A 14,872-nucleotide genomic window follows, 5' to 3' on the forward strand; every position below is an offset into this window, starting at 1 on the left:
TCTGAGAAAGCCTGTGTCTCAGCCTCAGCCCTGCCACCCACCCACCCATGTGGGAGACCACAGGCCAAGATCCACAAAGACCACACCACGCCCTCTCCTCGCCATCCCTCTCCAGCCTTTATTTCCACTGGCTTCCCGCAGCAGAGGCAGCTGACCCGTGCCCCAGGCTGGAGGCCTTTGGAGGAACCCCCTCCCCCCGCCCCCCGGCCGGGCAGGCCCACCCCCCATGGACAGCCTGGTCTCTGTGAGCGGAAGCGCTCTCCTCACAGCCGAGTGTGGACGGGGCTTGGTGTGAGGTGTGTGGACGAGGAGGAGCCCTGGGCGCCGACGCTGGCGGCTTGCTGCGTGTTCCTCTCTCCCCTCGGGGTGCAGAGGCCGGGGCACGGTCCGTGAGTGAGGACGTGCAGGGGACAGAGCTGTATCCGTGCTTCGTGCTGGTGAGAGGCCCCCACTGGGGTACGGATGGATTTATACAAGTGGAAAACAAAGAACCAGCTCTATCTGGGTGGAAGCTGGGACAAGGGCGACCTGGGCCGCTGGCCGGCACCTCTTTGCGCATGTGGCTTTCTCCCAGAATCCCCGGAACCCCCATGCGGCAGCCAGGACACGGACGGATTCGATTAGAGGCATTATAAAACTTTAAAAACGGGGCATTTACAATTGGGGCCATAAATAACGTGCTTTTTAAAAGTGTCTCCATACATATTTACAGAGTTGGGAGATCAACCCTAGTAGCCCTGAAAAAGGAAAACACAAATCTCTCTACGGTGTCGCGCTGTCCCACCACCCGGGGCCTGCCACGTGCCCAGGGGACACAGCACCAAAGGGGTCCCAGGGCCCCTCTGCCTGGGGTCCACCCCCAAGGCACCGGACCCACCAACCTCACTGACCCAGACTATGTCCAGGATAAGCTGATGTGACCCCCGACTTTCCCTGGCAGGAAAATCATTCCTATTCCCGCTGTCCTTTTTGTAAATTCTTCTCCTTTTCTTTCTTTTTTCATTTTCTCTGTGTGTGTGTGCGCGTGCGCGCGCATGCACGTGCACAAGTGTGTGCGTGAGTGCAAGTGTGTACACGCATGACCCTCTGCTCTGGTTCCTCAGGCAGGAAAGAGGATTCCTCCCAGTGCTGGGGCTGAGGACTCAGGCTCAGCCCGTGGGGTCTATATGCTACTGATTCCCAGAGGCATGGCAGGGGGAGGGGAGAGAGGGAAAGTAGGGGTGGGAGTCAAGGGGGAATTTGGCCTCTTGGAAGGCCTTCCTCAGGCAGGACTAAGGCTGACTCCGGGGGTTAACCCAAAGTCCCCACAATGGCCAAAGACAGCTCAAGAAGCAAAACAAACAAACAAAAAGAGCAGGGCAAGGAGCTCTTGAGAAATTGCATAGTATGAGAGACCCCATCTCAACAGCGAGACTGAGCTGCAGAGCACTTTCTGGGGTCACATCCAAGGATCAGTCCAGAGGATGGTGTGAGCCAGCTGCCTGCCTGCTCCCCCGGGTTTGGGACCTTGGCTTGAAGGGCATGCGTGGACCCGCACGCCCACACACACACGCATGCACGCTCGCAATCTCACACGGGGCCCAGTTGTTAACTTCCTGCAGGGTCGACTGCCAGTCCCTTTGGCTTCACTGATTCCAAGTCACTTCTGGTGCTGAGGAGAAACAGGAAACAAACAGCGATGACCACACGCACTGGTGGCTATTTTGTTGTTGTTGTGCTAGTCTTGGGACTTGAACTCAGGACCTGGGCATTGTCTCCCTTTTAGCTTTCCCTAATCCAAGGCTGGTGTTCTACCATGTGAGCCACACCTCCATTTCCAACTTTCTGGTGGTTCACCAGAGATAAGAATCTCATGGATTTTCCTGCCTGGGCTGGCCTCCAACTGGCCTCCAACCTCAGCCTCCTAAGTAGCTAGGATTATAGCCACGGGTACTTGGCTGCCTCCCAGGTTTTTCCCATTGTGGGAATGGAGACTCCACAAGGCTTCGTGGACTGACAGGCACTGAAGCTTCGATTGTTGTTGTTATTTTCCCACTATTTATCATTATATCACCATACCACAGGCTAACACCCAGAGCTGAGTGATGGCCAGGCACCAGGCTACATGCTCTGGATACATTTGACCCTTACTATGTGCACAATCATCCCACAAAGCACGCTCTATTGTGCTCCCCATTGTACAGATGTGGAAACTGAGGCCTGGAGATCACATGACTTGAGTGAGTGGCAGAGCGAGGGTCTGAAGCCCAGGGGCCCCACGTCTCTGCCTTCGGTCATGAAGGCCTTCCTGGAGGAAGGTCCTAGACAAGCCCACCCCAGCCCACACCAGCCTCTCCACCCCCAAGAACCACCCACGTCAGAAACCAATGCCACCGCTCCCTGCTTCCTACCTGTCAGGGCAGGCGAGCATCTACTCTTTGAAGAAAGGTGCCTGGAAGTGGGGCGGAGCCGAGGGCTTGACCTTCCGGCACTGCCTGGTGATGTAGGCGGCTGACGAGGGGCTTCGGGATGCCAGGCGGAGGCTGTAGCTGCACGGGAAGAGGAAGAGCAGAAATGTTACCTGGGGCTCAGGCAGGATGGCATCTCCTGGACACCGGGCGGCTGAGTGCCTGGTTTCAGCCCATGTGACCTGAGATGTTCTGCTTTGTTTTGTTGTGCCATTCCTGGGGCTTGAACTCAGGCCCTGGAGGCCCTGAGATTTTTTTGGCTCAATGCTGGTACTACTGTGTGAGCCACAGCCTCACTTCCAGCTTTTTTGGGAGTAGTCAATTGGAGACAAGGGTATCACAAACTTTTCCTGCCTGGGCTGGTTTCAAACTATGATCCTCAGACCTCAGCTCCTAAGTGGCTAGGATTACAGGCATGAGCCCAGCACATGCACTGTTGGGTCTGATCAACATGCCCTCCCCCTGGGGGACCACACAGAAATCTGGGCAAGAATAAATAAAGGTCTATTTCTGAGGCCCCACAACAGACAGACAGACAGACAGACAGACACACATACACACACACACACACACACACACACACACACACACACACACACATTCCCAGTGGACAGCTAGGACTGGCTCCAGCCGCAGAGACCACAGCCTGACCCGCTCTGTGGCTCCATTTCCCACTGGCCTCCCTGATCTCCTACCTGCCAGGCCTCAGCACCACAGGCAGAAAGCTCCTGGGGCGGTACAGACACACCTGTGTGGGGACAGGAGGGCAGTGTCCCGAGCCTCTGGACCCAACATCCAGCCTACATCTCCGGAGTGTCAGCCACTCTGGAGGAGGGTAAATGGAGTCTGGATTTTATGACAGCCCACTCAATAGAATGTGTGGTTTCCGTGTTTTTCAGAAATTTTAAAAATAATATTATAAATATATTAAAATTATACTAATATAATGTATGTGTATATGTGTATCATATGTATATGGGGTGCGCACCCGTGGCTCTGCCTGTAATCCCAGCACTCAGGAGGCTGAGGCAGGAAGGTCCCACAATCTAGGCCAGCCTAGGCCACATAGACTCTGCCTCAAAAGCAAAACAATAAAATGACTCCAAGGTGATAGTGGTATACAGGACTGTGTCGTATTTATACACAGGCCATGCCCTCCCAGCACAATCTGTTGTCTCTGCCCATCTCTGGAGACGGACCAATAGGAGGCCAGCAGGATGCTGGCCAAAGCAGCTAGAGGCAAGATGGGTAGGCCAGGGCTTCTGGGCCTCAACTTCCCTGGGTGCTGGCTGACTGGGTGATGGGGCCGGTGACAGGCAAAGCGCAGGGTGGGAGCCAGTGGTGCCCCAGCCTGGCACGCAAGGTGGTAGTGAGCATAGACTAATACCCAGCTCCATCCAGCCATGCCCCGCCCCCACAGCTGTCCCCGTTCTCTTGTCCCCCATCTGCGGCATGACCATTTCCACTAGGGGGCGTGCTCTCCCCCTGCCTGCACGCGTGTACACACACACACACACACACACACACACACACACACACACACACACACACACACACACAAGCCTGGCCACCACATCTGGATGCTCTGCCCACCTGGTGGACAGTTCCAGCCGCCACTCATAGGAACCCCACTTCCCCAGCCCTTTCCCAGCCTTCCCTCTGGGCCCCCCAGCAGCCCAGGAGATAGGGAGGGTGGATGGTCACATTGCTTCACAGATAAGGAAACTGAGGCTCAGCTCACCACTTCAGGGTCCTCTCTGGCCCAGGGAGTGGTTGTCCTGATCTTGGAGTCCTGCATTGGTCAGGGCACCCCTGAGACCCCAGTGTATTCCTGGTCCCCAGGATGCTGGGGGCTGAGCACAGGGACTTTGGAACTAACTGGTCCTCCGGCAGTCTGCTCTGAGTCACACAGAAGATGGCAACATAACCTCACAATGCTGGGTGCCCACTCCCCGGCTGTGCCACCCCGGTGAGTCAGGGGTGAGCACCAGGCCCATCGGCAATGTGGGAATACCGGCGTTGAGAACCGTGGTCCTTCCACATGGAGACGGCCCTCGGCATGCTGGCACTCCAGCGCATACTAGCAGGGTTTGGAGGGTGGCATTTGGAGACATTGATGCCAAGGGTGGCAGCATGGCCCTCAGAGAGCTGGGGTGTGCTCCCCAGGCCCCCTCCCCCACACCATCCAGGCTCAGAGCGGGACCGCAATCCACCCAGGGGATGGCCTGTGTGGGAGCAGGAAGCACTGGGCGGTGGGGGAGGAGGGGTAATCTCGGATCCTCAAAGGCTGACTGCCAGCCTGCACCCATGGCTCACACCTGTCATCCTCAGGAGGCTGAGATCCGAGGATCACGATTTGAAGCCAGTTCAGGCAGGGAAGTCCATGACACTCAACTCCAATGAAGCACCAAAAAGCTGGACCTGGAGCTGTGTCTCGAGTGATAGAGCACTAGCCTTGAGTGCAAAAGCTAAAGGATGGTGCCCAGGCCCTGAGGGCAAGCATCAGCACCGGCACAACACACACACACACACACACACACACACACACACACACACATACTAGTGACAAGAGACACTTCGTGGGTCCCCCCACAGCCACTCCTTCTCCTCGGTCCCCTTCAGTCCCCCTCCGCCAAACAATGACGGCAGCCTCTCCAGGACACTAGATGGAACAATGACCCTAGACTGTATCGCTGCATCAGAGTGTCCTGCTGGCCACCCTTGGCTCCCCTTCACGCCAGTTGCTCTTCTCCCACCGATGGCAAACAGGGCCTGGCCTCCCTACCTTCAGAGCCCCACCCCCACCCCTGGGTACCCCACCCTCAGCTCCAGGGCCTCACCCCGGCACATTTGCCTCTCTGCTACCCTGTGTAATCAGGCATCCACTTCCGTACAACACAGTATTTCTGTACAGTCCCTTCAATACAGATCCCAACCAAGACTCACACACACAATCACACACTCACACTCATTCACCAACACAAGACACACATTCCCACACTCACATTCACTCACGCACAACACACATTGCCACACTCACACTCATTTGCACACACACTTATTCGATCACACTCACACACTCCCCATCTTGGTGAACAGTTCCCTGCTCATGTCTGGCAGCAGTGTGGTTTTCTCTTTCCACATCTGCTCCTTCAGAAATCCTGGCCCCTGCTAGCATCTGGCCCACCTCCTTGCCTTCAGAGCTCGTCTCGGTGAACTTGGGTGAGGCCTCTGGAAGGGATGGGGCCCTGGCTGATCCAGAGATTCCCTGAGAGAGGCCTGGCCTAAACACAGAGGTCCTGCTGCCAGAACCTCGGGGAGGAGGGGGACATGGGGAATGGGGTGTCTCCAGGGACCCAAGGTGCTGCCCAGGGGAGAGCCACCACCCTGGGCCACCCTTGAGGCAGAGTGGCCGTGGGCCAGGTCCCATAGCGCTGAGCTCCAGAGCAGTTAGGGTGAAGACCGCCACCTGGGTTTAGTCCCTTGTTGTGTTGTTAGCACTTAACATAGCACTGAGTGAACACAGATCCAGTGGTTCTGAGTCCACGAAATTCCCACCACTGGGGCTGCACCAAGATGGATTTAAAGGGCTCCCGCGCACATCCCTCCGTGAGGGGCGCCAAGTAACTCTGAATCCCAAAGCCAAGGCGCTGAGCAGGGCCCAGGAGTTTTGCCACGCAGGGTGCGAGTGCCGTGTGCAGGTTCTCACAGAATGGCTGGACTTCTTCAAAGCAAAGATGGGCCGTGAGGAGCCAGCCCCCAGCTCCGCCCTGACCTGGCTCAAAGTGGGATATCCACCCACAGGATGCCTTCCAGAAACTACTATGCGGCACACAGTCACGTACAGGCCGCAACGTCGGGGACCCCAGAGCGCGCCAGCTACCCCAACCGACAGCTTGCTTCCTGCGGTCCCCTCCTGCCCCAGGCAGCACGCCTCTTCTGTTACGCAGTGATCTGGCTTGCCCCTCTCTCCTACGGAAGGTCTTTGCTCAGATGCCCAACACCTGAGAGGTGGAGATCAGAGGATTGTGTTCAAGGCCAGCCCAGGTAAAAGTTAGCAAGACTCTGTCTCAAAAATACGGTATGGTAGTTCACACCTATAATCCTAACTACTAGGAAGGTAGAGAGAGGAGCAGGCCAGCCAGGCAAAAGTGCGAGACCCTATCTGAGAAACTAACTGCAAAAGGACTAGAGGTGAGGCTCAAGCAGTCCCTGGCAATTTCAGCTAAAGGAGAAAGACAATGAGGGGCCGGGAAGGTGGCTCAGTGGTAGAGCGCTTGCCTTGCATGCATGAGGCCCTCGGTTCGATTCCTCAGCACCACATAAGCAGAAAAAGCTGGAAGTGGGGCTGAGGTTCAAGTGGTAGAGCGCTAGTCTACAGTTGAAGAGCTGAGGGACAGGGCCAGGCCCAGAGTTCAGGCCCCACGACCAACAAAAAAAAAAAAAAAAAAGAAAGAAAGAAAGAAAAAAGGAGAAAGACAATGAAATATACAAGAAAAATTGAAAAGAAGAAACAGGAAGCCAGGCCAGCTGGCAGGGAGAAAACAGGGAAAGACTGAGGGGAGGAAGAAGGGAGGTTCTAGAAGTGAACAGGAAGGTTCTAGAAACCCCAAGCAGACAAGAGCTACTGTGGACCCCATGGGGATCTCTCCCTCTGGGGTCCAGAGCTTTCTCAGGAACACAGTATGGCTGGGCCAAGGAGACAGACCAAAGCCAAGGCAACAACAAAAAACAGAAATTAGGGAAATAATAACTACAACCTAAACACAGGCAAAGGACAGCCAGCCACCGAGCAGAAAAATAGACTTGTGGGTGGGAGAATATGGAGAGCAGCTTGTGTCCCTGCCAGCTTCAAACCCAGAGACAGAGACAGAGAGACAGAGACAGGCAGACAGAGACAGAGAGGCAGAGACAGAGACAGACAGGCAGAGACAGAGAGACAGAGACAGAGACAGACAGGCAGAGATAGAGACAGAGAGACAGACAGAGATAAAGTCAGAGAGACAGAGAGCGAGACAGACAGGCCAGACAGCAAAGGAACCTTGGCTGCTCCCCGGGCTGCTGTAGCTGAGTGTGGGGTAGTGGCCTCAGCCCCTCCCGTGTCTCCTGAGACCTCCCCAGCCCAGCCCAGACTCCAAGGCCAGCAGGCGCAGAGAGTAAGCAGGTACATGCATGCGTGCCTGTGGCCCCAAAGACCCCAAGATGGTGATGACAGAGACCCCACAGAGGGCAGACCTGAAGTGCTATGGGGAAGACCAAGGCCTCAGAAACAGCACCAAGTGAGCTAGGACTTGCAGGAAGTGGAGAGACGGACCCATGTTGGGCCTTCGGTTCCAAGAGGTGGGAACAGCAAAGGCCCTGAGGGTCAGATGTGCCTGAAAAGCCAGAGAGATGATGACGAGGGTGGAAGGAAGGGCCTGGGGGAGACCTGCCCGCATCCAGAGCCTCACGGTGGGAAGGAGGAGGGGTCCAGGCGTGGCAGCACGAAGGGAACAGGGGGAGAGACTGGGTGGAAGTGTGAGCAGCCGAGGTGGAGCAGGGAGACCGCCACTGCCAAAGGTAGAGGACGGGGCGGGAGCACCTGGAGGATGCGGTTGCCTTGGCAACAGACTCCTGGGGAGCTAGGGGAGCTGATCTGGAGGTGCACAGAGCCCAGTCTGGGGAGGGGAGGGGCGGCTGCCACTCTGATGGATGGGGGGTGGGAAGGCAGCAGTGTCCCTTTGGGGCATCCTGGGCTGAGACTCTTGTGCACCCTGTCCCGCCTCGTGTCTCTCCTGTGTACTTGTCAGGACTGTGCTAGTTGGGCCATGGGCCCAGCCCAGCAGTCTTACCCAACCCTAGTGCCTGGGACGTTCTGTACTTTGGCTGCAAGGGGGTGGGGGATGGAGGGAGATGGAGGCATCTACTCCCAGGAACTGTCGGGTGTCACCCAATGCAGGAGCCAGGCGTGGCTGGGGAGAGTGGGGTGGGGCTTCCTGGCTTTGTCACCGACTTGCTGTGTGGCCTTTGGGAAATGCCTGTGCCTCTCTGAGCTCAGGGAGACTCATGGAACAAGGTACATGTCAGGAAGTAAACTGAGGAAGCAGATGAGCTCCCTCCCCCCCCCTTTCTAATGGACATACACGGGGGTATGTAAATCTGATATCTTAATTTTTTTAAATCTGGGAACGCCACAAATGGGTAGAGATAGAAAGAATGAAAGGTATGTGTGGCAAAAGAGGTCCTTGCAGGTTACCTAGGTGATGGGGGGCTGTCACCCATCTTAGCCCCCCCACCCCTGCAAAAAAACAATGGTTTAGGAGCTGCATGAGCAGAGCATGAGAGTCCTCGCCCAGCTTGGAAAGCGGACAGCCACAGGACGGGGACCAGCCTCCGCCAACCTCCAACTCCCACTCTTCCTACGCGGGGAGCAGGACGCGTTTCTCTCCCTCCCCGTCTCTCTCCCTCTCTCCCTCTCTCCCTCTCTCCCTCTCTCCCTCTCTCCCTCTCTCTCTCTCTCCCTCCCTCTCTCTCTCTCTCTCTCTCTCTCTCTCTCTCTCTCTCTCTCTCTCTCTCTCTCTCTCTCTCTCTCTCTCTCTCTCTCTCTTCCAAAACTACTTTATCTGAAGATACTAAAATAAACTCTTGCTAAAGCTTGAAAGAGAGAGAAAGAAAGGAAGGATGGGAAGAAGGGAGGGAGGGAAGGAGGGAGGGAGGGAAGGGGAGAGAGGGAGGAAAGGCGAGAGAAGGAAATAATGTAATAACATCATCACTGAGCACCTCAGTGGGGGGGGCAGTTACTTGGGGTGCCTTGTGGAGTCCTCAGCCCCCCTGTTTTGAGGCCAAGGCTGCCACATCTGGGAAAGAGACTCCTAGGCAAGTTCTCTAGACCATCCAAGCTCTCCTGGACAATAAGAACACTGTGAAGATTTGAATTCAGGACCTGTGGCTCCCAAAGCTGTGTCCGTGCAGCCCCAGGCCTTGTAGTGGTAGGGATGGAAGGACAAAGCAGGTGGAGTGGGCCCTGGGCCATGGAGTGGCCACACAGACCTGGTAGAGGAGGGAGGAGTCTGCTGGGGGGATCTCAAACACCATGCTCTCTGGGTCCCCAGGCGGGGGACAAGGTCCCCCCACCCAGGAGATCTGAGCAGAGGTGGCTGGGGTATAGCCCAGCAGTGGGGTGTGGGGCGGCAGCAGGCTGCATCCCTCTGTCCGGGTGAGGTCGGGAGCAGCAGCACCAGCGCTGTGTGAGTGCTGCAGGCCCTCGGCCCCACCACCAGTGAACACGGGGTCATAACAAGGCCAGCGGGGCCTGGGCCAGGCCACCTTGCAGGGTGTGCAGTGTAGTGAGGTCAGGCTGGGCAGAACCCAGGAAAGCAGATGTGGCTATAGCACCTAGTGGCCAGTGGACCAGGCCCCTCCAGCCATTTTTCTTCTAACAGTCCTGGGGGAAGACATGGGCTCAGTGGGCCTCCATTTGGCCACTTCACCCTACAAAGCTCATCCTACTCTACCTGTGGGTCATCTAGGCTACGTCCTGAGGCCTTTGGGGGCCACAAGTCCCCAAACCCAAGTGGCTGGCTCTCAAACTGCTCAGCAGGTGATGCGCTGGTCACACCTGACATGGTGTGAACAGGAGGAAGGCAGGTGCTGTGGCCTGATGACCTCGACAGGGACCCCCATGGGCCGCCAAGAGCCTATGCTCAGTCAGGGAAGCCAAGCTGCACTCCGCCTATGGGAAGGGGACAGGACAGGCTCACGGCTTCCTTGAGGAATAAAGGTGTCGGGGTGAAGCCTCAGGAGACATAGGAAGGTCGGGAGGCAGGGACCTTCTGGCCCTGACTGGCACCACCCACCAGAGAGCCTGGCACAAGAGAGCTCAGAGAAGGCTCTCCCAGTCAAGAAACAGCACAGTGGAGCCAGGCTCCTGATATAGACCTGACCACACACCCCCTCCCCGCCCCTCCCCATGTTATTTTCAAGAACAGAATCTGCCTGAGGTGGCTCACACTTGCAATCCTAGCGACTCAAGAGTTGCGATTCAGAGACTCACAGTTCCGGCAGAAAAGGCCCGAAGACTCCAGCTCCAAACACAAAGCTGGGCTGGAGGCATGGCTCAAGTGGCAGAGCACCAGCCAAGGAAGCAAGCAGACTAAGCATAAGGCCCTGAGTTCAAACCTCACTACATAAAACAACAACAAATAAACAGATTGTCCAGAGACCCAGCTTCCTGGCAAGGTGGCACTCTCTGCCCAAACCATGGGGCAAAGGTTCCATTTCCCCAGTTCTGTGAACCCAATTGTGTGTGGCTACAGGTCCCTCAGGCAGAGCCTCCCCACGCATCCCAGGGCTGGGCTCCAGTCCTAGGGACCTCACCCCTGCAGGAAGCCACCCACCTGACGTGACCCTCCTGGGCCAAGGAAGTACCAGCCAGCCTCAAAACTGTTTCTCCTGCCTGCCAGACCCTCTGCCCAGCATCAGATCTCACCACATCTCTCCCCTACAGTCACAGCTCCAGCACGCCCCAATGCCCTGTGGTTGGCCCAGGCTGCTTCTTCCCAAAGGAAATGACTAAGAATGGGATGCAAGCCTAGAAGAAAATGTGGAGAGAATGCAGGACCCGCCTAGGGGAAGCGCATTCCCATCTGCGTCAGGCGACGTGGCATCCCCATGACAACAGGGAAGAACGCTCTTTGAAATTGGGGAGCCCTACAAGGACCCTAAGAGTTCATTACTGCCATTGTTACTAGTCAAACAACGAGGCCAAAGGGGTTAAAAAGCTGAGGTCAAGCTGGTGCCAGTGGTTCATGCTACTTGGTGGCTGAGATCAGATCATTGAGATTCAACGCCAACTTGGGCAGACTGCTAACTCCAATGAAGCCACAAAAAGCTGAAGTGGAGCTGTGGCTCAAGTAGCAGGGCTCCAGTCTTGAGCAAAAACACTAAGGGACAGTACCCAGGCCCTGAGTTCAAGCCCCAGGAGTGGCACCTAGCAAACCTAGATGCCCAAGGTGGGACATAAGATCACAGGAACTTGGAGATGGGGCATTCTGCATTTCAGGTACAGAACCAAAGCACAGAGAAGTCAGACAACTTGCCCGTCAACACATAGCTGGCCAAAGCCAGGACTGAAGCATAGCCATAAACCTACACACACAGGATTGGGGGGGCGGGGGTGGAACAACATAAATAAGCAGGAGTGTTTCAACAAAAGGGTCGAAGACAGCTTGTCATTTACGCCAGACGATATTTTATCTGGCCACTCCAGGCTGCCTACTCAGTGCTAGGCCTCAGGGACAGGGTAGGGAGCAGGGCGCATGCTCAATTCTCACAGGTGGAGGGTGCGTGCTAAGGGCTCATGGTAGCAACGCGCATGCTCAGTGCTCACGGAGCAAAGCACATACTCGGTGCTCACGAGAGGAGGGCGCGTGCTCAGTGCTCATGTGTGTGGGGGGGGGATGGAATGGGGCAAGGCACATGCTCAGTGTCCAGGGGGAGAAGGCGCATGCTCAGTGCTCATGGGAATTGGGGGGGGGAGTGGGAGTGGGAGATAGGCGTGAGGCGCATGCTCAGTGCCCATGGGAGCATTCCTAGGATGCGGCTTTGCTCAGGGCCCTGGGTCGGGCCTCACAGGAGCGCTGGACAGGTCACAAACATCTTCCAGATTATTGAATGGAAGTTTTCTCAAAGCAGGCACAGCATAGGTTGGTCTGTCTCCTTGCTGCACAGACCCTCCGCCTGCACAGGCATGTGGGCCCCGGAGGTGCCGGGAGACGGCAAGTGGCAGAGCGCTAGCCTTGAGCTGAAGAGCTGAGGGACAGTGAGTGCTCAGGCCCAGAGTTCAAGCCCCACAACAGATCAAATCAATCAATCAATAAAATGAGGTGGTGTTTACACATACTTGGTTGAGAATTACGACAAGAAGGTGTTTGTGCATGGTGAGGAGACACCCAAGTTTTTCTTGAATATTCTCCAAGTACAGTTGGTTACATGTGTGGATGCAGAACTGGTGGCCAGATGGGGTGGAATGGGCTCAGCGGGCCACAGCCCGGGCTAGGCACTCTGGGCTCTGCCTGCATGGGGCACAGGTTCTAGGAGACTATTATTTGTGTAATATATAATGCATGGCCACTGTGATTAGGACAGAGGAGGGTAAAGGGCCTGCAGAGATCATGGGGGGTGGGGGGGCATGACCATGCTTGTGTGCAGCGCTTGGTAACCAGAGGCCACTGGTCTTTTACGAGCAATGGATCTACCGGTTTGGGAGTGGTCAGGAGAGGTGATAGGATGGGGTCATGCCTGGCTGGCTGCAGGCAACATTTCTGATGAGACCCCCCCTGCTTCCTTACACAGAGAAGTGAGGGAGACTGCTGGGGACTAACTCCAGGGACAGCCGGAGCCATGTGCACTGCTGTGTACACCCAGGCTGCTCATGGCAAGCAGAGTGTGCCTGCTCCAACAGAAGAGCAGGCCTGTGCACAAGGACCCTGCCCGAACACCTCCATCAAGAGCCACTCCAGCCCTCTGTCCATGGACGGGTCCTGGTCCCTGTCTTTGGCACTCTGCTTGCCCTACTGCTCCTGAGAAGGCGGAACCAGCGGTGTGGAACCTGACAATCTTGCCCTCCTGCCATCTGAGTGCCACCCACCCTTGCAGGGCAGTGTGCTCTGTGACCAGCAGGAAGTCCTGGATGGTGCAGTGACTTGGCTGAACAGGGGGCCCTGAAGCAGGGACTCCATACCAGCCAGGCTGGTATCAACCTCTGTGATGAATCCTGTAACCCTAGCTACTGAAGAAGCTAAGACCTGAGGACCCTAGTTTAAAGCCAGGCCAGACAAATCTGAGAGATTCTTATCTTCAACCAGCAAAAAGCCAGAAGTAGAGGGCCAGCTTTGGGCAAAAAACTAAGAGTGTGAGGCACTGAGTTCAAGCCTCAGTACCTGTGTGCATGCACACACACACAATTGCTTTTAGAATACATAAACATATCATTACTTACAAAGGTGAGATAATTCTGCTCAGCACATACTTGAACTAGCCATCTAGCCTACTCTCTCAGACCTGTATCCCCCAACCTCACTCATGACCCCTCAAAGGAACCTAAAGTAGGCAGATGGCCAGAGTACAAAATTCACACGCAACTCTACTGAAGAAGTTATACAAAACTTCTATAGCCACTTCCTGAGTCAAGAACAGAATGAGTTACAGAGCAGATCCATAGCTTCTACTTGGTAATTAGAAGAGGAACTCAGGCTCTTCCAGGGGTCTGAAAGGACCAGGGAACCAAAGCTATCAAGATCTAGCCACCAGGGAACCCTCAACATTCACTGGCCACACGTACTGGTGGATATAGGGAAGTTGGGAGAAAATGCCTCTGTTCAGAATCCAGTATTCCTGGTAGCAGGTCTCATTGAGAAAGGGCCTTCACTTCTTCCACCAAACTTCCTTTCTGTCCATAAGTCACTTACAGGATGCAGACTTTTAACAAAAATGCAACGAGGAGTGTTGGCACGCATCTGTAAGCCCAACTGCTTCCGAGGTAGAAGGAAGGATGGAGAGTTTGAGGCCAGCTGAAACAAAGATAGTAAGATCTTCTCAAAAACAAAGTGCCAAAGATCTGAGGGCCCAAGTGGTAGAGCACTTGCCTAGCACACATGAAGCCCCAGGTTCAATCTCCAGCTATCAGGGGGAAAAGCCAAAACAACGCAGGCCCCATCACACATCCACCAATGCCGCTTACCAGCAAAGAGCCAGGAGACAAGACCACCCGTGAGAGTGACATGGCACACCAGGTCACCAGAGAGGTTGCTGACCATGGATCCTAGCTAGGACTTCTTCCTGGCTCTGGGTTTGGGTCCAGGAGGCCGAGGGTGGGAGGAGACAGCACTGAGATGCACTCATCCCAGAAAAATTCTCATCTTCAGCCTCTGGGGACAGGGTGTCTGTCCCACATTTGATGCTCACACACCTCCAAAGCCAGGTGATCGCTTCGCAGAGGCCCCAGCCCTCCATGGCTGGGACAGGTACCTGCAGCCCAACTTTCCCCAAGAGTGAATCCAGCTCCAAACAGTGCCCCAGGCAGCCACTACACTGCTATATGCACACGCACACACTGCTGTGGCTTGGAAGGGTATTTGTAGATGGGGACCAGAGTTGACTCTCAGGCAGATGAGGCCACACCCCACCCCCATGCTTGCTAAGATGCTCACAGCTGGCTCCCACCCAAACACATACCACCCTGACCCCAGGAAGAGCCACTGTCTTTCTCCTGCTAGTTTTCAGTTCCCCAGGTTGGCTGGTGCTCCTTGTCCCTGGGCAGCAGGCCATGTCTCCTTGCTTCCTAAAGCTGTGTGGCTGGAAGATGACATGTGGCGTGCTCACGCGCAAGACATCAGCAGGCCAGAGTAGGAGAACTCAGGACGGAGACACAAGACTGGCTGCCTGGT

The 14,872-nt window shown here is 55.6% G+C and overlaps 1 protein-coding gene across 3 annotated transcripts in view; it reads right to left on the reverse strand.

Annotated features, from left to right (window-relative positions):
* Positions 1-665: 665 nt before the first annotated feature.
* The window catches only part of LOC138807133 (PR domain zinc finger protein 2-like), a 98,321-nt gene continuing 84,114 nt past the window's right edge, over positions 666-14,872 (reverse strand). For all 3 annotated transcript variants that reach the window (XM_069992700.1, XM_069992697.1, XM_069992699.1), the window contains 2 exons: positions 2,391-2,528; positions 666-1,651 (listed from right to left, as the gene is read on the reverse strand). In XM_069992700.1, the coding sequence (XP_069848801.1) occupies positions 2,411-2,528 (118 nt within the window). In that variant the 3' untranslated portion in view covers positions 666-1,651; positions 2,391-2,410. The remainder of the gene's footprint in view (positions 1,652-2,390; positions 2,529-14,872) is intronic.

Source organism: Dipodomys merriami, unplaced genomic scaffold (genome assembly GCF_024711535.1).
Source record: "Dipodomys merriami isolate MVZ:Mamm:240054 unplaced genomic scaffold, mDipMer1.0.p SCAF_412, whole genome shotgun sequence".
NCBI classification, from domain to species: Eukaryota; Metazoa; Chordata; class Mammalia; order Rodentia; family Heteromyidae; genus Dipodomys; species Dipodomys merriami.